At 36.0% G+C, this 27,761-nt stretch overlaps 3 protein-coding genes across 4 annotated transcripts; all 3 read right to left on the bottom strand.

Moving 5' to 3' along the window:
- Nucleotides 1-78: 78 nt before the first annotated feature.
- Nucleotides 79-11,032, bottom strand: LOC117913763 (probable tRNA N6-adenosine threonylcarbamoyltransferase). Of its 2 annotated transcripts, none has more exons than XM_034828793.1 (4): nt 10,404-11,031; nt 2,491-2,646; nt 1,955-2,322; nt 79-422 (listed from the first exon to the last, which is right to left on the bottom strand). In XM_034828793.1, exons 1-3 carry the CDS (start codon nt 10,956-10,958, stop codon nt 1,972-1,974), a joined length of 1,062 nt encoding a protein of 353 aa, XP_034684684.1. In that variant the 5' UTR covers nt 10,959-11,031; the 3' UTR covers nt 79-422; nt 1,955-1,971. The 2 variants fall into 2 exon arrangements, with proteins under 2 accessions (XP_034684684.1, XP_034684685.1); XM_034828794.1 differs by lacking the exon at nt 79-422 and adding an exon at nt 826-1,024 and having other exon boundaries at nt 10,404-11,032.
- A 746-nt stretch (nt 11,033-11,778) lies between these two features.
- Nucleotides 11,779-15,255, bottom strand: LOC117913767 (peptidyl-prolyl cis-trans isomerase E-like). The gene is made up of 4 exons (XM_034828798.1): nt 15,132-15,255; nt 14,056-14,195; nt 13,710-13,973; nt 11,779-12,161 (listed from the first exon to the last, which is right to left on the bottom strand). The coding sequence occupies exons 2-4, from the start codon at nt 14,090-14,092 to the stop codon at nt 11,941-11,943; spliced, it is 522 nt and encodes a 173-aa protein (XP_034684689.1). The 5' UTR covers nt 14,093-14,195; nt 15,132-15,255; the 3' UTR covers nt 11,779-11,940.
- Nucleotides 15,256-16,775: 1,520 nt separating this feature from the next.
- Nucleotides 16,776-27,546, bottom strand: LOC117913765 (protein FAR1-RELATED SEQUENCE 1-like). Its single transcript, XM_034828796.1, has 4 exons — nt 27,476-27,546; nt 25,166-25,239; nt 19,318-19,829; nt 16,776-17,160 (listed from the first exon to the last, which is right to left on the bottom strand). The coding sequence occupies exons 3-4, from the start codon at nt 19,771-19,773 to the stop codon at nt 16,969-16,971; spliced, it is 648 nt and encodes a 215-aa protein (XP_034684687.1). The 5' UTR covers nt 19,774-19,829; nt 25,166-25,239; nt 27,476-27,546; the 3' UTR covers nt 16,776-16,968.
- Between the last annotated feature and the right edge of the window lie 215 nt (nt 27,547-27,761).

Below are 27,761 nucleotides of genomic sequence, written 5' to 3'. Positions count from 1 at the left end.
AAGCCATTAAAAAAATGGGTTACCCTTTATTAACATTAGGGGCCTGGGAAGAAGATGGATGAGAAAAACACTAGAAAATAAGGAAAAAAAATTCATCACTATCATATTTTAGGCACAAAACTTCAGTGTTCAAACAGGCTGAATGGGAAATCTCATCAGGAAAATAATTATACAGCAATAATACTGGCCCTAAGAAGCACAAGAGACATCAATGGCCTCTACACTTTTTTTTTTTTTTTTTCCTTTTTAAATATCAATTATAAATAATCTTCCAAAAAGAGTCCTTTTTTCCATCAATTGATATTTTTTGACAAACTAGTGGCAACAAATTGATACAGAACCCCAAGGGGCTTAATCATATTACCTTCATGGGAACTTCATTGAGTAGTTTTTAATCTTCCAAGCTACTGCAAGTACTGAATCTGGATCAAAACAAGATGGGTAATATATATTAGATTTTGAAAGAAATGTTTAAGAACATCTGATTACCAGGAAATGAGGAAAAAGAAGAAAAAAGAAAAAAGGAAATTTGAATCTAGGTTCAATAGTTGTCTTTTGGACATTCAAAAACTGACATTAATCATAGCAAAAGAGTAAACATGGAAAAGAAGTTGTTCATTAAGTATCGATAAAACACTGATTTCAACAACAAAACCCATAAAAGAAGAGGAGAAATACAGAGAAAATAACCAAACTATAGCCTATAGGAGACAAATTACATTACATCGACCAGGAGATGAACTGTTATATAAAACAGATCTGATAGATGTGGTACCAGTTCAACCAAAACAATATCATAGAACATAAAGTTTTCAAGATTATGTCTGAGATCTAATTAGCTTACGTTTTCTTTAGAAATTTTATTGGGTTAAATACTAATTTGATATTGATGTAACTATTTTTTACACATTAAATGTGTAAAGGGAGCTTGAACATAAGTATTATGAAAAACTGAATGATGAAAATACTTCTGCAAAGGAGATGTGATCCAATATCAGTGCATGCATTCAGATATAGCTGGAATCTGCAATGCAAAAGAATTTATTCATTGAAGAGTATAAAAGATTGTTCAGGAAGGGCCAGCAAGTGAGCTACACATAAAAAGATCTAAAGAAGATTTATATGTTCAAGGTGTAATGGAACGGTAGATTAAACAGAAGGCATCCACCACCACACTCAATATGACAAAGTTCTTTATAGCAAGGAGGAAAAAATACCAACGCCATAGATTGCTAACATGAAATAAGCAGCATTTCTAGGTTCAAAACAGAATAACTCATATCTCATCGCACATAGACACTCATGACAGTGCCACCATCATATGGAGCAAAAGTTGTTCCAAACATGGTCAGCAACCTTGCCCATAGAATCTCTCTATACTAGGTGAATTATATGATCAGAAATTGCTCTTGCTTAGAAACCTGTGTAGGCCAAGGTTTTCTAGTTGGCAAACAACTTCCACACTCCTTGTCCTAGAGAGAAGAAGAGGTTTAATAAAGTTAAATTCTCATCCATAGAATAGTTTACACTCTGGCGAAGACAAAATGTACTCTAGGTATATATGACACTTCCACAAGTCATACAAACATCAAATAACCTCTATTCTAGTGTTCAATTTCAAATTTAGAGCTGAAGACAATCACGTAATATTATTTCACATAATAAATTAGTCATTATTCTATTGATACTTTAGATTATTAATATATTTCCTACAAAGTTTGAATTTATATTTGAATTGCATACAAAAATATATATAGTCTAGATGCTTCCTCCATGCTCCAAAACAATGAATGCCTAAGGCAAGCACTTCTCCCACTTCATAAATCACATTTACCTATCATCCGGATTCATGCTTTCACATGAAATTCACTTCTCATTTCAATAAGAAATGTAATTTACCAAAACTAAAACAAGCAAATCTTCGAAAATACTTGCAAATATTGTAATATCATACCTTATAATGTACTTGATTTAGGTGCTTCCCTCCAATAGACCATCCGTGTTAGATAATTCTTCTTTCTCTCTCCAAATTGCATGCACTTCATCTGTTCGGAACCTTTGTGTGAATGTTGATTCCTCCAAAGGAGTTGTTGCTCCATGAGCATAAGCAAGGAGACCAGTGTATGCAATCATTGCCCCATTGTCAATGCAATACCTATCATCAGTAGCAAACAACCTCCCACTCCTCTCAGAGCACATCACCCTCATCATCTCTTGTAATCGCTCATTGCAACCCACACCACCAACAATAAGAACATCTTTCTTATCACAGTGCGCCATTGCCCGTTCTGTGATCTCCACAAGCATAGCAAACACTGTTTCCTATGAAAAATTAAAATATTATGCAGGAAGTGCATCAGAACTACAATACATAAGTATAAAACAAATATTTCTAATTACAAAAACAATGACCTCAATCTAACATAGTTTAATTTTGAGATGTGTGTTAATTGTAATGAAAAGCAAAAAGAACCACAAATGCACAGCTACCTGCAGGGAGTAACATAAATCTGCTGGGGTGCACTCATTATTTTGTAGTTTCTCCACTGCAGTGGCCTCGATATAGCTCAATAGTCCACTAAAAGAGACATCCATTCCTTTTACAACATAAGGAATGTCTATAAACTGTTCTCCTTTCTTTGCAAGCTGGTGAAGAAGGAAAAGAAAAGGCACCAATCAGAAGGGGAAGAACACTCCATAACTTGCCACATACAGAAAACCCAAAGAACAACAACTGATCATATGTTCAAGTATATAACTTGCCATAAACAAGAAAAGATTTTATGATTACAATTTTTCTATATGATCAGGATTGAAAACATGATAAAATACAGGATTTCTAAAAAACAGGGACTCAAATTATACCCTGCACATATCTAGCCAAGATGGATTGAGTTCTGCCTAGGAGTAGTTGTGATATGATGACTATTTCATTTAGAGGTTTGGGAAGTTTCATCAAAGGCAAGGCCCTTTCACAAATCACTTGTCTTACTATATTTTGGATTGTGTGGCAAGAGATAAATGCTAGGATCTTTGAGAAAAAGTAGAGAAAAGAAGAGATGTTGTCGGATCTACTTCACCCTATTCCTTCTTGTGGGTCTCTTGTACCATCGCTTTTGGAGGTGTTCCACTTAATGTTATTCAACTCAGTTGGCTTTCTATTTGTAATTCAGAGGGGGTGGATAACATTGAGCGGCTTTTGAGTCCGGTCTTGAGGAGATTTGTTTATGCCTATGTGTATGGTCCTCCTTGTACAGCGGAGGTGTTTAGTCTTATGAATATTGACACTTCAACCAAATAAACACAAGGTATCAAGCACTTAACTATAGTCGATAACTCCAATGCCCAAATCTAGTGAAATATGAACACCTGAAGTAGTTGGCTTAGCTTATCTTAAGCTATAAACTGCTTGCCAGCTTATGGCTAGGGGAGAGCATCTTGTGACTTATTGCTTGAGGAATTTGTTGTGAAAAAAGTGATTTTGGGGTTTCTTCATGTTAGATGTTACAGGAAGACACTTTTATCCAAAAGCCTTGAGCAATGTAGAGTAGTTTTTGGTGTTACATAGTTTATTTCTCCCTATAGGAGATAAATAGATAAATGACAGGAGTTCTGTCCATTGTTGCTGGTATCATTGTTTTTTAGTTAATAACTTTTGCAGGTGATGAGCATCTGGATTGCAGATTGAAGAAGGGAGCTGAAAAGAGAAATATATTATCCAATGACTGTGGTTTCTTCCGGGGGAAAGTGTTGGTTTGGAGTGGATTCGAAGACCTTCGAGATTTCAATCAACGAGGCCAAGGGGAAAGTGTTCGGAACAGTCTGCGAAAGGGGCCCCAACTTTTATTCTTGGGTTCGTTTCAGTGGTAAGGGCTTGACCTTCCTTTTGGAAGGGGTTGAGACCTGTTGCTGCCTCAAAGTAGGGGAGCGTTTCAAAAAATCTTGGGCAGAGGGGGAAGAAGGTATCAGTTGGAATTGCGCACTAACAAAGCAGGACAGTTTTTGTTTTGCACGGCCTGGGATGTGAAAGGTAAGAAATTCTCCTTGGTTTTCCCTACAGGTAGGAGTGTGGTCGGGGGTTGGTAACTTTTGGCTAAGTTAAGAAGTCTGGGTTTCTCCTTGTCCCAAAAGGGAGAGGAGTCCTCAGCCTCTTCTTCAAGAGGGAGGGCTCTTAAAGGGGTCAGTGTCGGAAAGGAGGACCCATTAGTAGAGGCAGAATTTTCTGGTTATGCTGAACTTCGAAATGTTGTGTGGTTAGAAATTGAAAAAGGGGTGATCGATAGCAACAAGGAAGAAGAGCTTGGCGAGGAGATGGGAGGACTTTCCGATCAGCCCCCAAACCCTGATTCCCTTAAGTCTTGGGCTCAATCCAGTTGGATGTTGAAAGGAAAACTTCACTTGGCTCTTTAAGAGGTCCTTTTATCCTCTTTGAGTTTGAAGATGTCATTGAAGCTGAGAGGGTGTTGCACTCAGGGGTCAAGTGGTTTAAAGGTAAATGCCTCCTATTGGATTGGTGGAACCCTTCTATTGGTTGTCTCATAGAGGACAGGAAGAGCCAAGAGGTGTGGGTAAGAATTCTGGGTCTTCCACTGCATCTTTGGGGGATGAGTTTTTTCAAGAATTTAGGGGAAACCTACGATCGCTTTGTGGGTGTTGACGAGGACACGGTGGAACGCCAGAACTTGTAGTGGGCAAAGGTCCTTGTCGGGGTAAGAGGGTGGAATTTCCCTAGCTCTCTGCAGGTAGTCGTTGGTTCTACCTGTTTCGCAGTCCGGTTGTGGTGGGAGATACTCCTTGGATCAATGAGGTGCAACCTTCATGGTGTTGTAGAGGTAGAGGGGGAAAGGATGAGGGTGAGGTCGGGTCATGTGCCCTCCCGAGAGTAGCTGAAGTTTGCTCTGGGAAAGAGGATGGTTAGGTGTCGATGGTTGACCCGCTGCTCTCTGCAAAAGAGGGAGAGGACACTGTTCCTATTCTGACAGGAACACTACATGTACAGAAAGAAAAAGGAAGCTTTGTGGAACGGGTGCTTTAGGGCTTTGTTAGGCTCAAAGAAAAAGGCCCTTGTTGCTGGATCCTGAGCCTTGACGAGCTCTATTTTTGGAAGAAGCCTTAAAAGGCTTTCCTTAGGCAAAGCCTAGATGGAAGTGGGTCGAGCCTGTCTTTTAAAAGGAATGAAGAATTTCCACTCTTCTCCCAAAGAAGTTCTTCACAATTGGTGCCCTAGCTTTCCGTCCACGGCGATGGATCCTCCCCAAGGCCTTGACCCTTGTGCGTCATTTCCGACGGCTTTGGAGGCGAACACGAAACCTCTAGCAGACATTGCTCTCTTAGAAGAAGTTCTCAGATTCCAAGGTACATTTTCTTCGTCCCGTTCTTCTTGGGGGGAAGGGCCTTCTTCTTCTACTCCTTTCTGGGTGTCGGATTCTTCTACTTTGGGCAAGGATCGCAAAGGGACAACACTGTTTCTGAAGCGTTGGGGAGGATCCCCTGAGTGGGAAGAGGGTGCGTTGGAGGTAAGGGTCGATGCTGTAAAGGGCCTTTATCTATGGTTCTGCAAGATGGGTCAAAGGTGGTTTTCCCTAAGAATGCTTCCTTCAAAGAGGATCCGTCCTCCAACAAGGAGCTTTCCAATTTCAAAGATTTCAATAGATTTTTGGGAATGTCGGTGGAGGGGTGCGAAGAAAAAATAGTTTTGTTGCTAAAGAAGTTGAAGAAGATGACTGGTGTGGGGACCCTCTGTAAAAAGAGAAAGAAGAAAGTGATGTTCGCATCACGCTTTGAAAGGGAACTTAAGAGATTGGATTGTACGGTTAGCTATGGAGAGCTTGTGCTTGCGAATAAGAGCGACAGGAACAAATGGGAAATGATCCCTGTGGATTGATGAAGATCAAAATCCTCTCTTGGAAAGTTAGAGGGCTTAACGACAGGGAGAAAAAGATGATGATTAATTCAATAGTTAGAGCTCAGAAGGCATATTTAGTTTGTTTTCTAAAAACAAAGGTGCAGGGGATATTGTTAAAGGTGATGAAAAGCTTAGGCACTTGAAGGTTTATGGACTGGGGTGCAGTTGATGCTGGGGGTGCCTTTGGAGGCATTCTGATTTTTTGGGACAACAGGGTTTTGGAACTCTTGGAGCTAGAGCACGGTGGTTTCACCATCTCAAGTCGCTTCAGGAATGTGGAAGATGCCTTTGTTTGGGTGTTCACTGGTGTCTATGGACCAGTCTTATTGTGGGAAAAGAGGAGTTTTGGGAAGAATTTAGTGTTGTTAAAGGTCTGTGGGATGATCCCTGGTGCGTGGGGGGGATTTCAATTCCATTAGATTTCTAGGGGAAATGAGGAATGGGCTCAATCTAACAGCAGAGATGAGAAGGTTCTCTGACGTCATCGAGGAGTTGAGTCTAAAGGATCTATCCTCTTCCGGTGGTCAGTTCATGTGCTATGGTGGTCTTAATTCTCAAGCAGCTTCAAGGTTGGATCGCTTTCTAATCTCCAACGAGTGGGAGGATCATTTTTCGAGTGTCTTTCAATGTGCTCTCCCTAGAATAGTCTCTTATCACTGTCCCGTTTCCTTGGAGGAAGGGAGGGTTAAAATAGGCAAGACTCCCTTCCGCTTTGAGAATATGTGGCTTTTGTCGGATGGGTTCAAAGAGCTAGTAAGAGCGTGGTGGACAAGGCACTTGGCTGCAGGGTCTAAAAGCCACTGCCTTGCTAAAAAGTTGAAAGCTCTTAAAAGAGATCTAAGAATATGGAATAAAGAAGTTTTTGGTAATGTCTCTGCTAGAAAATCTGAGGCCTTCTCTCGAATTCAGTTCTAGGATTCAAAGGAGAGTGTTAATCCCCTGTCTTTTGAGGAAGCAAGGGCTCAAATGGGGGATTTGGAGGAGTACAAGAAGTGTATTTTAATGGAAGAAACTTTCTAGAGGCAAAAATCTAGGGAAATCTAGTTAAAGGAGGGTGATAAGAATATCAAATTTTTTCATAAGATGGCCAACGCTAAGGCGAGAAAAAACTTTTAATCCAAGGTGATTATCAATGGGGACACTCTTACTAGTGAGGAAGATATCAAGTCTGGGGTGTGTAAGGCTTATAGGACTTTGTTATCAGAAATTGAGGACTGGAGACCGAGAATTGGGGATTTACAGTTTCGTATTCTGGGGACAAAAAGGTCCAAAAGTTTAGAGGAGCCTTTCTCAGAAAAGGAAGTGTTTGAAGCCCTATGCAGTCTCTCTGGAGATAAAGTGTCTGGTCCAGATGGCTTCACCATGGCATTTTGGCAATTTTTTTGGGATTTTACCTAAGTTGAGATTATGGCCTTTTTTGGTGAGTTCTTAGGCCTTGGCACTTTCCAGAGGAGTCCAAACTCCACTTTTCTCGTACTGATTCCAAAAAAGGGGGGTGCAGAAGAGTTGAAAGATTTCAGACCGATAAGTTTGGTTAGGAGCCTTTAAAAATTACTCGCCAAAGTCGTGGTAAATAGGCTGAAACTAGTTGTTGGGGTTTCAGAGTGTCAGCATGCCTTCATTCAGAATAGACAGATTCTGGATGCCGCACTCATTGCAAATAAGGTTGTAGACTCCAGGTTGAAGGATAATCTCTCTGGTCTCCTTCTAAAATTGGACATCGAGAAGGTGTTTGATCATGTCAACTGGGTTTGTCTTTTGTCAATTATGTCCAAGATGGGGTTTGGGCAAAGGTGGATTAATTGGATCAAATGGTGCATCTCCACAACTAATTTCTCAATTTTAATTAATGGAACCCCTTCAAACTTTTTTTGCAACACTAGGGGTTTGAGACAAAGTGATCCGTTATCCCCTTATCTCTTCTTATTAGTCATGGAGATTCTCGGCCAGCTGCTTTTCAGAGCCAGAAGCGGGGGTTTCATTGAGGGGTTTAAGGTGGGAAGCGGTAATGGAGTAGGAAGGGATTTGCTCCATCTTCTATTTGTTGACGATACCCTTTTATTCTGCAAGGCCAATAGTGAGCGGCTACGATACTTGAGTTGGGTGTTCTTATGGTTTGAGGCAATTACTGGGTTAAAAGTGAACAAGGATAAAAGTGAGGCTATCCCTATAGGAAGGGTTGATTCTTTGGAGAATATCGTTTCGGTATTGGGGTGTAGGATTGGGAAACTCCCTTCTTCTTATTTGGGTCTACCCTTGGGTGCTCCTTTCAAATCCTCAAGGGTGTGGGACGTAGTGGAAGAGAGATTTAGAAAGCGTTTGTCCTTGTGGAAGAAACAATATCTCTCTAAAGGGGGGAGGCTTACCTTGATAAAGAGCACTCTTTCAAGTCTCCCAATTTACTTTATGTCTCTCTTTGTCATTTCGCGGAAGGTGCATACAAGACTTGAAAAGATCCAAAGAGACTTCCTGTGGGGCAGTGGTGCCTTAGAGAAAAAGACGCACTTGGTGAATTGGAGTGTGGTTTGTGCTGATATGAGACAGGGAGGCTTAGGTATTCGCGGTCTTATGGCCCTAAATAAAGCTTTGCTTGGAAGTGGAGCTGGAAATTTGTTGTAGAGAGGAATTCTTTGTGGAAACAAGTCATCATAGACAAATATGGGGTAAAGGAAGGAGGTTGGTGTTCGAGAGAAGTGAGGGGAGCCTATAGTGTGGGAGTGTGGAAAGCTATTAGAAAAGATTGGGAAAACATTCGCTCTAGATCCCGCTTTATCGTAGGGAATGGGAGAAAGGTCAAATTTTGGAAGGATTTGTGTTATGAGGACCAAGCTTTGAAATATGTTTTCTCTAACTTATTCTGATTGGTGGTCAACAAGGATCAATGGGTGTTTGATGCTTGGGAGGAGGGTGGAGAGGTGGGAAGTTGGAATCCTTTGTTTTCAAGACACTTTAACGATTAGGAAATGGAAGAGGTGGAGGGCTTGCTCCGGAAACTCCATTCTTTGGTTTTGCATAGAGATGTGGAGGATGTCTTGAGTTGGAAGAATAGCAAGAACGACTCCTTTTCTGTTAGATCTCTCTATCGCTCCCTCACAAAAGCCTCTAATGACCCTTTTCCTTGGAGTATTATTTGGAGATCTTGGGCTCCCATGAGGGTAAGCTTTTTTGCTTGGAAAGCGTCTTGGAACATAATCTTGACCATCGATCAGCTTAAAAGAAGGGGTTGGAATATGCCAAATAGGTGTTACTTATGTAAAGTGGAAGAGGAAATCAGTGACCACTTAATCCTTTTTTGTAAGAAGGCTTCAATACTATGGAGCTTGCTTTTCTTCTTTTTGATGTGCAGTGGGTCCTACATTCCTCAATCAAAAGGAATTTGAAAGGTTGGAATGGTGCTTTTGTGACTAAGAGAAAGGAAAAGGCCTGGAGGAAAGAAATGAAAGAGTATTCAATGACACTGAATGTTCCGACCAAGTTTTAAAACTTTCATTATTGTACACTTTTGTGAATTGGGGTAGGGTGTATTTAAAGGATCATTTTTTTGTCCTTGATTGATTTTATAGAGTGGCTTTTGTCTAGATAGGAGAAAGGTTTTCTTCTTTCTTTTTGCCTAACTTCTTAGGCATTGCTTGTATACTTCGTGTGTACTCTTTTCGCCTCTTCTAGGCTTTTCTAATACAATCTCTTATTTACCTATAAAAAAAAATGAACATTTGAAACTAAATAAGCAAAACGGTGTTCAGCCTCTACCAATAAGTCGATATCTCCAATGCATAAGACTACCCACCAATAATTCAACTTCGATTTCTCCATCTTCAAAACCAAAATTATTATTGACATATTTGCATACCTTTCATCTCTATATTAGTTATAATATGCAAAATTAACTTCAGTCCTAGCCATAATATGTTACATGTTCAAATAAACTTAAAAGACAATGTGACATATAGCATTACCTCAAAGTCCAGAGAATATGAAATAATTTAGACTAGTAAGCAAGACGTGCTAAAAGTTACCCAGCTTTCTTTAAAAGATAAAATCTCAAAAATAATTACTCATAATCTCTTCCTTTCCTCCATTTTCTTGAGAACCAAACAAAACTTTGCAATTTCTCATTACCAAAATATTATAAACATGAAATTAAGTAATAATTAGATTTTTTGTAAGTTATTTATTTATTCTAAAGTAACAAACACTAAATGAATGGAATTGTGTTCAGAGGCTAAAAATAAAAATCTCTGCACCAGTACAAACACACAATCTCATGATAACTATGAAATAATTGAAAGTATCACTGTGAAGATCCAAATCTACAAATTCCATGCATATAATCCAGGCATACAAAAATAAGCTACTTCCTCAAACCCCATTTAGCAAATAATCACGCAAACTGGAAACAAAACCCACTCACTATCTCAAATGGAATAACGACACACAATTATAGAACAGCAATGCGGCCTTTGAACTGATTGCAGAACAGCGGAAATCAACCATATACCTGCTCAATATTGTAGCCAGGACTCGGGTCATTGGACAGCGTCAAAACCCTCGCAAACCTGTCCAAACAATTCCCCACAGCGATATCTATCGTCTCCCCAAAAATCCTATACCGCCCCTCGCTATACGCAATCACCTGAGTATTCCCTCCACTGACGTACAATACCACCGGATCAACCGCCCCAGTCACCACCCTCCCCATCTCGATATGTGCCACGCAATGATTCACGGCCACAATGGGCTTCTTCCAGAGCTGAGAGAGTACTCTGACCACGATGGCCGAAACCTGGAGCGGAGCGCCCATGCCAGGGCCCTTGGTGTAACAGAGGCAATCGATTTGGGCAGGGGAGACACCGGCCTCGTCGAGGGCTGAGCGGACGAGAGGGAGGACATGGTTTAGATGGTGCTGGGCGGTTTCGCGGGGGAGGAAGCCTTGGCCGGGAGGAGTGATGTAGGTGTGACGGGGGTTAGAGAGGATGGTGCCGTCTAGGGTTACGACGCCGATGCCGATCTTATTAGCGGAGCCCTCGAACCCCAAGGCTGTGAGATTCTTCATGGCGCAGGAGTGGTGGAGGCTACTGCAGCTGAAGTGGAAGAGAAACAGTAGAATAGAAAATGGATGAATTAGGGCTGACTCCTAAGGGCCCGTTTGTCGCTACTTTTTAAAAAATGCATTTATTTTTATTTAGTCCTTTTCCTAATTGAAAAAATAAATAAGTAAAAAATAACTAGGGCCATATATGAAAATAAAAATATTTAGCAATTATTTATAACCAAAAATAAATAAATATATGTGCCAAATTGTTTTTGTTTCTTTGTCAATCTTCCAACTCTCTATCAAACCTTGAAAAATACCAATTTTTGCCAGAGATATAATATTTTCTTTTAAAACACAAACATAAATAATTAACAAACTAAGGGGCATTTATGTAAAAAAAATAAGTTATTTTACAAGACAAAAATGAATAAAAAAAAAAGATTTAGAAATACCAGATATTTTTGGTATTTTATAAAAATTATATTTAAATATTATTTTATCAAAATGTTTTCATTTCAACATTTCTAAAGATTAGTTTTTAGATGTTGGATAAATCACTTATTTTCAAGCTACCAACCTATCGGTCATGTTTGGTTATGAGAAATTTGAGAAAAGAAAAATAAGAAAATAAATAAATAAATAAAAAAGTGAAAGAAAAAAAAATTAAAACCCAATAAATTATTTTTATTTATTACTTCATTGTATTTATTTTAAATCATTAACACAAAAATTAAATAATTTTAAAATACACAAATTTCTAACTAATTTTAATTATATTTAATTTTAAAAAAATATTTTTCATATCATTTTCTTTAATTTTTTTTTTCTTTCCTTTTCATTTTTCAAGAACCAAACATAACATTGGGAAATGATAATGCAAGTATTTGTTCCACTATATCAGTTTCATCCCAGAGCAGTGAGTTGTGAGAAAGAACAAGGGGGGGATAATTCTTGATGAAAATGTGACCATTTCCGGGACTTGAGTGCTTGCTTTTGGTTGCTAAGAACTGTTACTCTGGTTCAAGACCTCTGCTTCCACCCTTGCCATGGGATCATCCTTGCCCTCTACTTCTTCGTCCTTCTCCCCTTCCCGTTCCTGTGCCATTTTCTTTCTGTGTAACTCCTCGGCTGCCTGCATTGCAGCCCGATTCTCAGCTTGAATGCGCTGCATTTCCTCTTCTTGTTGTTGTCGTTCGAACCATGTGTCAGCATCAGCCCAAACTGCAAAACAGAAAACCACATGCATATCAATCCCACATGCACAAGGGTAATCCTCAAACTGCCAGTCAGAGAAAGAAGATTATCCCAAATCCGAAAATGGTGATTAAGAAGAATCTAATTTCATGGCTTATAGCCCAATTATGTACATCAAGTAAATAGAGCTAAGGTTTGTATTAGTATCAGTCCAGCCAGTGGTCACCACTCATCAGAAGATTTAACCTTTTAGAAGTCCTTGGTAGTCTCCCACATTTTTAATTTTTTTTTGTATAGGCAAAAGAGAACATATATTAAAAACACCAAAGGGGATGCATAGCACAGTACACATGAAGTATACAAAAAAATGTCCAGTATAGGCGAAAAGGTTAAGAAACATAATCTCCGATATTTAATGTATCATTTCTTACGAGTTTCATTTTTGAAGGGGTCCTCTTGAATACTGGGAAAGTTGATTCTTTTTCTTGAAAATAATTAGGAATTGGGTTTCAATGAGTAACAAATAAACGCAGAGCAAGAGCCTTGACAGAAAATTATATATAACATCAAATCAGCCACACTGTTTTTCGCCATTCATCTACATGTCCGAGGCCCTCTAGATGCAAGTAAGAGTTGTAGGTCTCTAAAAATAGAAAGAGTACTCCATCTACTTGGCATAATTGATCAGCAGGAAAGATAGAAAGAGTACTCTATCCAACTGATTTTACAACCACCTCAAGGATGGCTCGTCAAAAGGAGTATATTACAAGTATTGACTAGAGTAAACAGCTTGAAGACCCCATAACCAAGTGAAAAACGGAGTACCATGCACAACGCCATATTGAAGTCACAGCAATACAGAGCTTTGTTTCTTTTTTATGGGGGGCATGTTCCTAATTAGTTATTAGCAGGACCTATTGAGCAGCATTGATTATTCCATGAACCAAACATATGCGCTCAATAACATCCATATGCCTCTTTGGTTGAGTTTCAATATACATGTATTTTGATAACAGGGAGTTGGCCCTGACAGGTTGTTTGAAATATATTAGCAGTTTACCTGTTATATTGAAGCTTAGAGCTTTTTCTTTTGATAGATTATATTGAAGCCTAGAGCTGAACCTTAATTTGAGTTAGATAATAGACTAAACCCTAAGTAACCCAACACCACTAGGACTTCAGAAGATTCTCCTGGAACATTGCATCTCTTATTCTCAGATAATTAACCTCTACAAATTAGTCTACAGCATTAAACCTTCACCAGCATTATACTGATTTATGTACTAATATACAGACAAATTCATTTCATGCATGAGTGGTAATGATTTTATCTTAAATGATGAAAATCTAATGTTGAAAAATGCTACATAACACAGGGTTTTTTTAAAAATGGAAATACATCTTGTCCAAAAGGCCCTGGCCCTTCTAATTCTAATTAATCACAGATGATAATAAAAGAAAATTACCCAAAAGAGAAACAAATACTTTATGCACCAAAAGGAAAGTAAAAGCATAAGTTTGGAAGAAAAAATAGAAAGAACTAAGTTGGGTTTGAAGGAGTGAGGAAAAACTTACTGGGTTGAGCAGCCCAACCCTGTTCACCACCCTTAATACGTTCAGGAAGGGCATAATTAACAGTGAGGACTCGACCATAGAGCTCAGCACCATCCATGTTGTCCATGGCAGCAGCTGCATCTTCCTTCTCCAGGAAGGTAACGAACCCAAAGGATCTATGCTTCTGGGTTGCCTGGTCCAATGGTGTCTTCACATCCTTTATGTCCCCGAAAGGTATGAATGCCGAATGCAGTATCGACTCATTCACCTCCTCTGCTAGCCCCCCTGTTTGAGTCATCCACCATCATCATCATCATTCATATATGAGTAAATGTGGATTGATTAATCAGGATTTTCAGTTGCTTACCAACATAGAGGGTATTCTTCTGGACTGGTTGATTCATTTGGAATTTCCTGCTTTAGTCTTCTGTTAGATAGCTCTGTCTGCTGATTTTGCTCCACAATCTTGTGAATTGCTTCAATTATCAATCCCTTTCTGAGATCGCCCTATTGAAAAGATAAGCATCATTAGGAAAAGCTAAACTATTTATCAAACAGATAATCATTCTAAGCTACAAAAGCAATCCAAAAAAAAATGCAATATTCTCAAACTTTGATTGAAAAACTGATAAATTTCCTACCCACTATAAATCATGCATAAACATTCAAACACAATAAACCCAAAACTGCAGCAAATTAATAGTAGAATCTCCATCAACTATGAACAAGAGGATTAGACAAAATAGTAACATGATTACATAAAACTAGCACAAATTTACATTGAAAATATACAAATCAGCAAGATTAACTGTTTGGTTGCAGAGAAAAGTGGGGGAAAGAAAAAAGAAAAAAAAAGAAAGGAGAAACGGGTTTCTTTTGCTTGAGATATATTCCCAGTAATTTAACTGAATTAAAATTATTTTGGCAATGATTTCAGTAAACAAAAGAAATTTAACTAGACAATTAAATACACTAAGGATGGCATTATTTTTCATGCTGATATTAATTACTTGTATAGGTTTTCGTATAAATGATTATATTTCATGCATATCCCAAATTTTCAATTATTAGTTGCTGATAGGGAGGTGAAAGACTTTCAGCTACAAGGTGAGAAAGCAATGAGCCTCATAACTTCCTTGGATCAGCTAATTTCTGGAGGCCACTAATAAAAAAAATTTCAAAAAAAAAATATCGTGGAAGAACAGAGTGTGATGTGAAATCCAAATGTCAAGCAAGCCAACCAAATTCTAATTTCCCCCAATTCAAAAATTAAGGGGAAAAAATGAAGCTGTTTGTTCATCTGTCTAAACCTAGGGTTCTGAGAATAGCCGCATCTTACCCATTAACAGTTTCAATATTTGGGAGCCGATAAAACAAAAACAGAGAGAGAGAGAGAGAGAGAGAGAGAGAGAGAGATACAGAGAGGCTGCGAAGACAGAGTACCTCTACGGAGGGCTTCGGAGCCAGATGCTGTGGTGGTTCGCCGGAGCGGAGTAAGCAGCTTGTGGTTTCAGGGCTGGTGACAGCGAGGGTTTAAGAGGGAGAAGGGATCGCTTTTGGGTCTTCCCGTGCTATTATTTTTTAGGTACCAAAAAATGCATTTTAAAAATGATTTCATAAAAATTTTAAAAAATATATAGCTAAATTTAAATATATAAATAAAAGTTTAAGGGCAAAATAGTGCTTTTAAAGAAAAAATAATGGAAATACATCCCTTCAAAAAATATTTATCAATCTTTGTAATCACGTAATCATTTATCTCACTTTTTAACTATAAAATATAAGTTATAATTTTAACTTAAAAAAAAAATTGCTAAGGTGTCATTCTGATACCTATGAAAATCTAAATTCATATCATTGAATATGTATAATAAGAAAATAAGAATACAAGTAAATACAATTAAAATATAAAAGTACAAATAAATACTATTAGAATGCAAATAATGAGATTTAAAAATATATATGTGACATCATATTACTCATGACGTGTTTCGATCTTTATCCAAAAATATAATCAAACGTTAATGGAGCGAACTCAAAAATATCTTATTTTTGATACTAGTGCATAAGAAGTCTACTAAAGATTGACTACTAATCTCATCATTTCAATTTAGGTGCAAACTATTTTTTTTTTTTTTTTTGGTAGAAGAGCGCACCATTGGTACTATAGCAGGGTAGCCTATTTGACAATGACTTCTTTCATCCACTGCTTTAATCTAAAACGTGTGAAGTTCACCATTGGAATGGTATTGATAGTAGTAACCAAATAAATAATTCTCTCTCTCTCTATCTATCTATCTCCATATATATATAGAAGTACAAATAAATACAATTAGAATACAAATAATGAGATTTAAAAATATATATGTGACATTACATTACTTATGACGTGTTTCAATACTTACTAAAAAAAGTAACCAAATGTTGATGGACCAAACTAAAAAATATCTTGCTTTTGACACTCATGCATAAGAAGCTTACTAAAGATCAACCACTAATCTCATCACTTCAATTTAGGCGCAAACCAATTTCTTTTTGTCAGAAGAGCACACCATTGGTACTTTAGCGGGGTGGGCTATTTGACGGTGACTTCTTTTATCCATAGCTTTGATATAGGAAACAAGTGAAGATCGCCATTGGAATGGTATTGATAGTAGTAATCAAATAAACAATTCTATCTATCTAATCATAAAAACATATAATAATTGGATTGTATGTCATGTCTATATATAACATAATTTAGATAAAGAAAATAAACATTAATAAAATATGCAAAATCTAATGTTAACAAACCCAAATTAAGGTTCATAGAATTACCTTTGGAGCAAATATGTTGATATATATATGTACATAAGGTGAAAGAAAAGTGGAGAGAAATGTAGAAAATCACTCTCAAAGGTGTGTGTCCCATATAAAGGACAAGAAGTTTAATGCTTTGCCTTAGATGAGGTAGGACAAAATAGTATCAAATGAGTAGCAATGGACCACCCTTGGGATGGATACAAGGTAATGACTAGCGGAGGAAAACACGTAAAAAAACATTTGCTACTAGAACAAAATAAAGGATCTACAACAAGTTCTTTGGACAACAAATGTAGTATAACCGCCACAACTGGAATGAAGATTGGAACAAATTTATGCCAACATTACAATCACAATTTGCTTTTGCCAAAAAAAAACAACAACAACAAACAAACTATAACAGCATTCTGCATACCATTTCCGGGTTTTATTTATATATTAAAAAAAACAAATCTTCTTCAAATTGTATTGAAACTATCTAATGATTTTCATGTTCTTTGACTTCAATCTCTCCCACATTCTCAGTGGCTTTGTTCATCGTCTTCGACATCCTCTCATTATACTCCTCAATATAACCAATAACCATTGTCAGATACCTCTTATATGTTGTTGCTCGTCTTTTCTCAAAGGCCAGTGACTGGGTTAGTTCCCTTATCTTTTCATGTTCATCCTACAAAAGCAAAATCATAAAAGAAGGTAAGTTGTAATGAACAAAAAAGGGTTGAAATACCAACATCAAATGTGGAAGTCTGATGAAAATGAAATCATTCCATTAAATCTAATAAGGATTAAAACATGCATTTGTTCTTCTAACCGTTGAAAAACCAGGTCCATGTTGCACTTAGGTGTTCATGAAACAACTCTAATTTTTTTACCAACATTTTAAGATTTTCATGAAATAGCGTCTCTCAGTTCTTTACAACAATTCAAGGCAAGGCCATCACTCAATCATAACACAATAGTATGTTGATCGGATTTAGTCCCTTTCAAGTTTTCAACTTAGTTTTACACGTACAAAGAGCCTAAGCAATCTATAATTAATAGATTCTTTCAAATGATAAGGTAATGGATTCATCAACAAGAACAACAATAAACATTGGAAATATTGTCGTATCCTAAATTAAAATATCATAAAACAGTGGATTTAGCATCACATGAAAAAAAAAATGGCAATTCAAACTTCATGAACATCCATTGGCCCCACTAAAGTAGAAGGCAAGTGTATATTTCAGATCTTTTTTTAGAGATAAGGAAATAAAGGGCAAACAGAGAATGAGAGGGAGGATGGGAAGAATGAATCAATATGACGTGGTAACAAAAGCTAGATGTCTTACTTCAAAACATGTTTAAAGTCGTGACTGTGCAGTCTATATGTTTTAATTTGACCAGTGCCAACCAAGGAGATTTCCCAAATCTATATGTTATTTGGTAGCAAAATAAAATTAGAGAACCACTTGGTCTATTAAGTGATATCACCAACTAAAAATCAACTGTATTATGAAAAATCAAGGAAGCCCCTAGGAAATATTTTTTCATGGGCAATGATGTGACCATCTAACCACAATATTGGGTCCGACCTATTGGAGAGTATACGTTTTTAGTAATCCCATGCAGTAAAAGACAGTCTTTAGTAGTAGCTTGGAAGACTGTTTAGTTTGTACCATGAAAAATAAAAACAAATTAGTCTGAAAAGAATGGAAATTAATCAACAAAATAAAAAAAGAGAATGGAAATTAATCAACAAAATTAATCAAATTAATCAACAAAATAAGGTTAGATATTGGAGTCATTTTCAATCCTCTGTTCTAAATGGAAAATTAAATCTTCATAGGGATCCAAATTTTGTACTGCTTAACACTTGTTTCCTACACATGGGTGGGCTCGTTTCTTCTCAAAATAGCTAAAATGGTTTTGACATGCATACAGTTTATTCCCACTTTTTTGAACCTCCATCCGTAAGAGTCAATCAAGGGTTGTGCTTACCAATAAGGTGCATTGTGTGTATATAAGACACTCCAAAGGCTTTCTCCTAACTTGGTCGACATAAGTGACATCATTACAATGTTAAGCCTAAAGAACATCTTCAAGGACAATAAACAGTGCAATATGAAACTAATTATAACAAACAGAAATAAATAAATACTCTCAAGTGATCACAACTTATTCATGTCTAGTGGATACTGCCCATTTAGTTATTACCTATATCAGGGTGTTGAGCGCACCTCGACTAATCCCACGGGGCCCTGAAGTTAATGACCGGGTAAACCTCCAATGGCCCTGAGGAGACTCGAACTGGTGACCATTAGGGAGCAAACCCAAGGCCGGACCAACTGAGCTACTCCTCAGGGTTAGGGCGTTGAGCCTATGGTGCCCTTTCAAGTATAATCATTGGTGCAAAATCAACTTTTCACATTTTTTTTTATATTTTATTTATTTGTAGAATAGCAACATTACCAAGGCAGTTATAGCGCATCTATCATAAACATCACAAAATATTAACAAATATACACCCACTGGTACATAGGTGTTCATACATGAATGCACAACCGTGCATACACATGCACAGTTGCACACACAGTCCAACATAGATAACTTGAGACCAAGAAAAACTCTTGCAACTTTTTCTCCTAATGTTTGGAAATAGAACTTACGAGCTATTAAATCCTTCATTAAAATTTTTAGAATGAAGTTAACACTAAGGAAAAATAATTTCCTTTTCAAAGGTTTATGTGGTTCTCTGAAATTCCATAATGATTTCTTTTACAATTTAAGCTGAAGATTTTATATTAATGAACATGATTTAAATAATGGAGGAGATAAAACTTACCAGATATTGATCATAGATCAAATCTCTTTGACCTTTTACAGGAGCCACAGTGTGATTGTGCTCCTTGATAAATTTCTGGACAACCCATTTACCAGAAATCATTTTCTTCATTACAAGTTTTGCCTTGCAACCAGCCTTTCTCTCTTCCTTGTTTTCTAGAGCACTTTCATGCTTGTCACACAATCTAAAACCCTCCCTGGTACAAACCAGCATCCTGCGAGTTTCAGATCTATGATCCTTCAATCTAGAAAGCCTACTTGCACGAATGATGAAACCTACCCGCTTCGCATATGCCTTATAAAAAGCGTAAGCTGCAGCTTCAGAGTCAAACTCCTGACCCACATAAGGTTCATCTCCAGGAAGTATTTCCCTTCCTGAAGAATCTTGATCCAAATTATCATCCTCATCTTGTTGAGCTATCACTTCAACAAAACTTCCCTGCTGGTCACCCTCCATATTAACAGAATTCCCCACCACCTCACCACCAGCATCGTTTGTGGCCCCAAAATCCACTGCAATGAAAACAATGAATTAATGATTTTCAGACCAAAATGAAAAGGTTGCAAGGGAAAAATAAAAAGAAGACTATAAAACTCCAGTTCTTTAGTTATCTATGTGGACAAATGGGAAGATAAAGACTTTTTCCTCTAAAAAGAAAAAAGAAACCGACAAGAGAATTTGTTTTTGTTTAAACCTTGTGGAAGCAAAATGCTTTACATGGTTGAATAATTGTTGAAGGCTTGATCAACATTTTTCATTTAATAATTTCTTGGAAAGAATGAAAGAAAAGAAAATTGTTTTAAATTGTTTTCTTTGTTAAGGAGTTTTCTCTCATTCTTTATAGGAGCTAAATAGACAGATAAAGATTAAATTTTCTTTTCCTTATCTATGAATCCAACAACTCAGCAGCCAAACAGACCTAAATCACTATTCATTTTGAGCCCATCTAATAATTTTTTTTAGCTACATGAAATTCTACATGCATTTCATGAGTCCCAATTTCAAATGTTATAACAAAAATAAAGAAAAACTAAACACACTCAAAAGTCAAAACTAACAAGAATGATTTAACAAACCAAAATACACATTTTTTTTTATCATAAACGAAGAAAATATATTGATAGAAGAAAAGATACAGGAGAAAGAAAAGGTACAAAAGAAAGAGAAGAAACCAAGGGAATGATGAGAGGTCCTTCCTACACAAACTGAACAAAGGAGAAAACTCCCAGCAATAGTACTCTAAAAACAAAGGGAACCCTACATTCTTCAAACTTTTGAAGCGCAAATCAAAATACACATTACCCACATGAAATTCTATCCAAAAAGCCTAATACACCAATTCACTGCAGGGGGGGAAAATATACAACTTTTGACAAAATAATTTTCATATTCCTTTCATTTTTTTCTCAATCTAAACCAAATAACGTAACATAAAGATTCAAACTTTACTTTTCTTCTTTTCTTAAGCTCTTCAACAATCAAATAGAGAATCAACTAACACTTAAATTAACATATCATGGCTGCAAACCCAAATTTTCATAATATTAAACAAATTATAATAGAATAAAAATGAAAGAAAAGAAAAGTTAGAGAAACTGACTGAGAATTCGTACTATTTTGAAAATTCTAGCCTCACAGTCAATATGCAATTCAAGACTCTTTGTCCCAAACCTATCTTTATCTCTCAATAGTAAGTGTCTGTGTACTTTCTCTTTTTCTCTAGAAATAAGTCTCAAAAAACAATTATTGTTTAGTTATAAATACTGGATATCACATCCACTATAATAGTAATACAGGTTGGAGTAATAATTATAATAGTCATCCATTGTTTTCTGCCATAAAAGATTGTAGCCAAATGCTATTTTAAAGTAATTATTATACAAAAACAATACAATAATTATTATCTTTTTGCTATTATATTAATTATTTTAAAAAGTATTTTTCCACCTTTTTCTTCCATAGGTACCCATCTCCATAATGATTCACAAAGATATGATATATAAATACCAAATTTAGATTTGTTATTATTCCAAAATAACTATTACTTACTATGTAAGACATCCATAAATTTACCATCTTATTATTGTAACATTGGCTATAATAGTGTGTATTGGCTTGTTTCTTAAAAAAAAAAAAAAAACCTTGTATATAAGAAATTCTATCTTGATATTATATTTAAGAATAACCAGTGCTCAAAAGAAGTAAATTTTATTATTATGACATTAATTACTAATTTACTATGATAATTATTACAAAAAAATTGTATTCATGTCAAAAACTAAAGTTATGACTATATTTTTTTTCTTTCAAAATGCCACATTCTATATAGCATATATGGTATAAAAATGGAATACTTAAATAATTATTTCAGATTAAATAATTATTAATCACACTATAATACATGCACATATATGGACACACACAAATATATATTACATTGAGCACTATTGTAATGATTACATAGAAATAGATCTAGTATCCAAAAGAACCAAACAAAAAAAAATCTCATCCTCTTACCATATTTTATATAGGTAAGATAATAACTATTACACAAATGGTATATTTAAAAACAATTATAGCACAAAAATAACTATTAATTACTATACAACATTTTTGTAACTCATGGGACCTACAAGCAATAGTGTCCAATAAAATTTTTAAGATGGTCACACAAGCTTGTGATAGTTTTAACTCCTAAGACAAGCATTGTCCCAGAAAGGGTATTATTACAAGTCACATGATTTAAACTCAAACAATCAAATTAATCTTATGTAGATATGCTTGGTCTCATATAAGATGGTGAAACATATGTTAGTCTAAGGTTGATTGGCCTTCAAATAAGCCAAATGTTGTAACTACCTCCTGTTTTGGCCTCTTCATTTTCCATTTCCTTTCGAGCTTCTTGTTCCACACTATGTATTGTTGGTTTCAAACTCATATTGGCGTTTTTCTATAAATTCCTATGTTTTCTATTAAAAAAAGGGGGCTATTGAGACTAATGCCATTTGAGCAGAATTTGGTTCTTGGAACATGTCATTAGTATTATTCATACCTAAAAAACAAAAGAAACACATGTAATCATTAGATTACAATAAAATTTTGCTAGAGAATGTAGCTTTACTTGAGTCTTGAAGAGGTAACATTTGTATTGGCAAAAATTTAGAAAACCACCTCAAGGAAAGCAGTCTAAGAAAGCAAGTGGAACACAAAATATTTAGAGGTCAAACTGAACTTGTTGTGTATGATATTCCAATTTGGCATTCTTAACCTTTTCAATAGAAGTGCTAAAGAAACCTTCCAAAGTAACTGCACTCATAAATATTGCACCATTAATATTATCTTCATTTCCCACTACTGTTGCATAATCATACCTTCTAAATTTAGTAGGAACTCTATTGTTACTATAGATAGGGATACTAGACATGCCAAAGCACAAAATGAGTGACTAATGGAATTCCTAAGTAACTCATAGAAGAGTTTAGAAGAACTTAGATGAGGAAAGTAAAAGAAATAAAAATGTAAGAAAATAAGCAAATTAGTTTACTATTCTGAAGTTCTGGGCCCTAGCCATCTTAGAATGTGTTATATGGAGCTCCAACATCAATGTGCAACTTGCCAATAAATTTGGATCTTGATAAGGCGTATTTAAGGGGAAAAAAAACAAGAAAGAAAATCTATGTTGTCAACATGGGATTATTCAAAATATTTTCACAATGTTTCATACAATTGGGAATTAGAATATAGGGGGAGCAACACCATGTGTGTTATCAATTACTTGCGATAAACTAGGTTAATTGCATCGGACTTAATTTCTTGTTATTCATGTAAGATGTCATATCGAGCATATCAATCACCTCCAATCACAAGTGCCAAAAAGCACTCACACTAACCATCTCCTACTGAACATGCAACTGACTAGCATGACTAGGATAAATTTTTCCTATTCTACTAAAGTTGGATAATCAATCTAAACAAACGTCATGCTCATGTCCATGTTGGATTTCTTTTTCTAGTCTACCATTGTTTTCCTTCTTGCAAAAGAAAACCTAGATCGTTTTACTCATGAAGTAACCCTAACTTTCACAGAGTTGAAATAGGAACCTCATAGTTTTAAGTCATAAGGTCCTAGGAGTCTATGGAAACTAAGTATCCAAGTCTAGCAAGAGTTTTAGCTCATAGTATGTTCTTTTTTTTTTTTTTGCACAAAATGAGAAAGTAGTGCAAAAGTTGCATCTTGATTACCAACTCAAAACACTAAAATGGATCATAGATAAGAAGACAGATGTCTATTGAGATCCTAAAATGAGCTTGTTCTGAACTGCTAAGAAAATAAATTCAAAAAAGGAAAAAAAAAAAAGTGGGGGGGGGGGGGGGGGGGGGGGGGGGGGGGGGGATGGAAGATTCAATATACATGGTATATCAAGATCATGAATCAAAGTCATGGTCACGGTTATTGACTTGGAGGGTCTTGAAGCACATTGGTCTCAACATCTCGACTCTATATCAAACGATGTGCAAAATAAGATAGATAAAAATTAAAAAAAAAATACAATTAAATAAGTTTAAAAAATTAATAACACAAAATATTATGAAAATTAGAATTATTTAGAGAATTTTTAATATTGAAATTGATGACAAACCCTACTCTTTAATTACAAAAATCAAATAAAAAAAAATGAAAAGTTACAATTTATACCACACATTAGCATCTAGAACGATAAAATAACACATTAATACAATACCATTTGTATTACATATATTAGCATTTAAAACAATGATAACATACATTACTCCCTTAAATTCAAATCCCTAATTCTCAAACCCACACCACAAGAGAGAGAAGAGCACCCTAGTTTGACAAACACAAAAAATTTCTCTACAACATACAACAAAGCATAGAAATGAGAGACCAACACTCAGGATCATCATCAATGGAGGATGAGGAATCTAATATTTCTCACCAATCACCGCAATGACACCACTGACACGAAAACACCATAGTCCATCCATTGTGAGGTTAGCGATGAAATGCTCTCAACCTCCTTTTCTTATATACCTCAAAAACAGTCAAGGGACTGAAAAACTTTTCAAAGGCTTCACCGGTGTCATCTTCTTCATCACGGGCCTTCAATCACGGGTTGTAAAAAACCTTTCCTTTTGAATAGAATCACTAATTTGCAAAGATTTCTCAAATTTGGTTGTTGTATTGTGTTATTTTGCCATGATTTGGAAGAAAAAATTTTCATTTTAGAGTTGAACTAGGGAATTTTTTGGCAACTCGAACGATTCACCTGAGTTAACTTAGAATCTCGACCAATTCTATCGAGTTTAACCGATTCGTTGCCAATTCTTTGTTTAATATGGTATCAAATACCACACTCATACTAGACTTGACCGATACTTTAAACCTTGGTCAAAACGACCCTTAAACAATCCTATGTATTATTCGTTAGAATAAATATTGGCTTAAAGGTTCACATATTGAGTTTGGCCAAGCCAATTTTTCAATCAACCACGTGTTCCAAGGAGAAGAGTCACATAAAGAAAAAAGAAAATGCATGTTGATGAAGATATTCATGCTATAAAAACTGTCTTGATCCTCTTGAATTTGGAACAAAGGCATACCTACAAAACAATCAAAATAATAAGTTACCCGTCAAACATCATTTTGCATACCATCCTGATTTGGTTTTTCAAAAACAAAATGAGCTTCGAATCACTCTCAATTTGTCTATGACATTACTGTTCTCTACTCTCCATCTCTTTCAAATTATTTACTGTAAGTTCAATGGTCTTTGATATACTCCTATCATAGTCTTCAATGTACACAATAACCATTTCCATGTACCTTTTATAGATTTGAGCTAGTTGCTTCTCAAAGGCCAGTGTCTGGGTTACCTCCCTTATCTTTTCATGTTTGTCCTATAAAAATAGCAAATACATAAATGTAAGTTGCAACAGAATGGGAAAAAAACATACAAGAAAAGAAATCAAAACTTTACACATCAATACTTTAGGATGATAGATTAAGGGAAAATGAGGGCATACAGGAAAAGAAACCATTCCATTATGTATCACATAGGATGTGAATAAATCCCTTTTTTCGTCCTTACCATTTGAAACAAGTATATGTTGCACTTGTAGTCTTTTGAAATGTCTGTTTTTTTAATTATCATTAGGATTTTCATGAAATGATATCTCCTGGTTCCTTACCATCATTAGAAGCAATGCTCCACTATATTTCAAAGGATAGATTTGTCTTTTAGGGATTTAAATACTAAGGGGAGTACAATGGGACAACTCCCATAAAATGCTAAAATGTTGGCATAAGTTTATGTGGAGAGGCAATAAAGAAAGAGATCTTTAGTTGTCTCCGCAACCATTTCATAGAAATTACCTGTTTGAGTTGAGGGATTTGTAAGCTGTCCTCGTCAAAGAACATTTTAAATTCATTTTCCTATCAACCACAAACCAAGCAAAATCTTTCACTTGAAAAAGGGCTTTTGACTTCCAACTAAGTTTTGTTAGACAGAAGTTGGTTGACAGTCCTTCAAGGAACGCAAAGAAGGATTTCAAAGAGAATGTTTTTAAAATTTCCAGATCAACATCTCTCACCAGGATGATAGGGGATTAAATTAATATTTTACAACATTTTAAATAGATTGAGAAAAAATGTGAACATATAGGAAAAAGAAACCAGTTCATCATGTATTACATAGGATTTGAATGAGTCCATTTTGTTATCCTTACAATTTGAAACGAGTCTATTTTGCAGTAAGAGTCTTGTGACATGCCTTACACCAATATCATTAGGATTTTCATGAAATGACATCACCATTTTGATTATAATCACTAGAAGCAATGACTCCACTATACTTCAAAGAATGAATTCCTCTCAAGGATTTGAATGTTAAGGAAAGTAAAAAGGGATAATTCCCATATAATATCCAAATGCTAAGAGATTGTCATAGCTTATGTGAAGAGGTAATAAAGAAAGAGATGTTCAACTGTCTCTTCAAACTCTCTTCATAAAACTCATCTGTTCAAGCTGAGGGCTTTGTATAATGTCCCTTATCTAAAGCAAATTTTAATCCTATTAGTCACTAACCAAGTAAAATTTTTCACCTGAAAAGGAGTTCTCCACTTCCAAGTAAGTTTGGTTAGAGGGAAGATATTTTGCGAGTCGTTCCAAGGAACAAGAAGGATGATGTGGGACCACATACACTCCTAAAAGCCTAAGCTACTGGGGGATAGAGGTAACCCCACACCAAATGTGATAATCAGTTGATGTGGGACATTAGACTTCTGTCCATCCTAGGTCAAAGAATTTACGGGGAATGCGCCTAAAATTTCCAAATCAACATCTCTTACCAAGATAAAAGGGCATCAAAATATACTTTTCAGTAATGGAAGGTCCCAATTGAAGTCCTCAATTTGCCTCATTGAGGTTTCTACTAAATCAAAGTTTCACAATTTGGACTTACTAGAAAAAAGCGCTAGAAGCTAGATGGTGGAGCACAAAATTTGATCATCTCCCATGAGTCCTCCCAAATATGATCTTAGACTCATCTATCATGGATTGACCATGACAAATAAAATCCAGAAAACCTAACGAGAATGGCTTCCCAAAGCCATTGGCATTACATCATGCAATGGTCTCACATATAACTCAAAATAAGTAAATTCAGAATTAAGGTCAACAATAGGAAAGCAAACACAATGTACAAATTGAGAATCATTCCATTATAGTTTGTCTTCCCTTCACCTCTGCATTGAACTAATGCAATCAAGATGCCTTCAAGGGGATTGAATTGAAAATTCCCTTTGTGTTCCCAAAAGCCTGAAAGCCATCCTAGAACTACAAAGAAATGTAAACCAATAGACTTTCTTGGGAATATTGCAACCATAGCTCCTATATGTCTGACACTTGACCTGACCTTGTGTTCAATAAAACAGTAAATAAACCTATGTCTTTCAAGTCTATGAGGATGCATTCTTTTATGGGGATTGAATTGAAAATTTTGATATATTCTGCACTTCGGGACCAAGATGGAATTTGGGTAGGGAAAGCCGATCCATGTTAAAAAGGAAACATTGTGTTTTTAGGGTTGGGAGGAAAAAATAAAATAAAATAAAATAAAAAAACTAGGGATTTTACCTCAGAGAAAAAGGAAAGATTTTTAGGGTTGAGAGCAACTCACATTTTGCTGTCAATCAACTACACTCGGTGTTTTTTTTTTTTTTTTTCTTCACTATTTTCCCCCCTTGCTTTTTAAGCTTAAAACTGAAATTTAGGCTTGAAATGGGTTGGGGCAAACCGGACCGGTATGGGCCGGGGAACCAAAGCCTGTCCTAACCCAATTTATCCCGCTGGGCCGGGCCTTAGAGGCAGCTGCCTGAGTTTCACCTTTTCAAGCTGGCTACCGTTACAAATCCCGCACTTT

This window comes from Vitis riparia, chromosome 5 (genome assembly GCF_004353265.1).
Source record: "Vitis riparia cultivar Riparia Gloire de Montpellier isolate 1030 chromosome 5, EGFV_Vit.rip_1.0, whole genome shotgun sequence".
In the NCBI taxonomy this organism is placed as follows: domain Eukaryota; kingdom Viridiplantae; phylum Streptophyta; class Magnoliopsida; order Vitales; family Vitaceae; genus Vitis; species Vitis riparia.
This window is presented reverse-complemented; position numbering and strand designations above follow the sequence as displayed.

Coding starts and splice junctions, on each gene's coding strand:
- LOC117913763 (XM_034828794.1), bottom strand. CDS start 10,958: ATGAAGAATCTCACAGCCTTGGGGTTCGAGGGCTCCGCTAATAAGATC. Junction 2,647..10,403: donor CTGGCTACAATATTGAGCAG/GTATATGGTTGA, acceptor CTTCTTCACCAG/CTTGCAAAGAAAGGAGAACA. Junction 2,323..2,490: donor ATTTATGTTACTCCCTGCAG/GTAGCTGTGCAT, acceptor AATTTTTCATAG/GAAACAGTGTTTGCTATGCT.
- LOC117913767 (XM_034828798.1), bottom strand. CDS start 14,092: ATGAATCAACCAGTCCAGAAGAATACCCTCTATGTTG. Junction 13,974..14,055: donor GAAGAATACCCTCTATGTTG/GTAAGCAACTGA, acceptor TGACTCAAACAG/GGGGGCTAGCAGAGGAGGTG. Junction 12,162..13,709: donor GGGTTGGGCTGCTCAACCCA/GTAAGTTTTTCC, acceptor TCTGTTTTGCAG/TTTGGGCTGATGCTGACACA.
- LOC117913765 (XM_034828796.1), bottom strand. CDS start 19,773: ATGGAGGGTGACCAGCAGGGAAGTTTTGTTGAAGTGATAGCTCAACAA. Junction 17,161..19,317: donor TGATCTATGATCAATATCTG/GTAAGTTTTATC, acceptor TTGCTTTTGTAG/GATGAACATGAAAAGATAAG.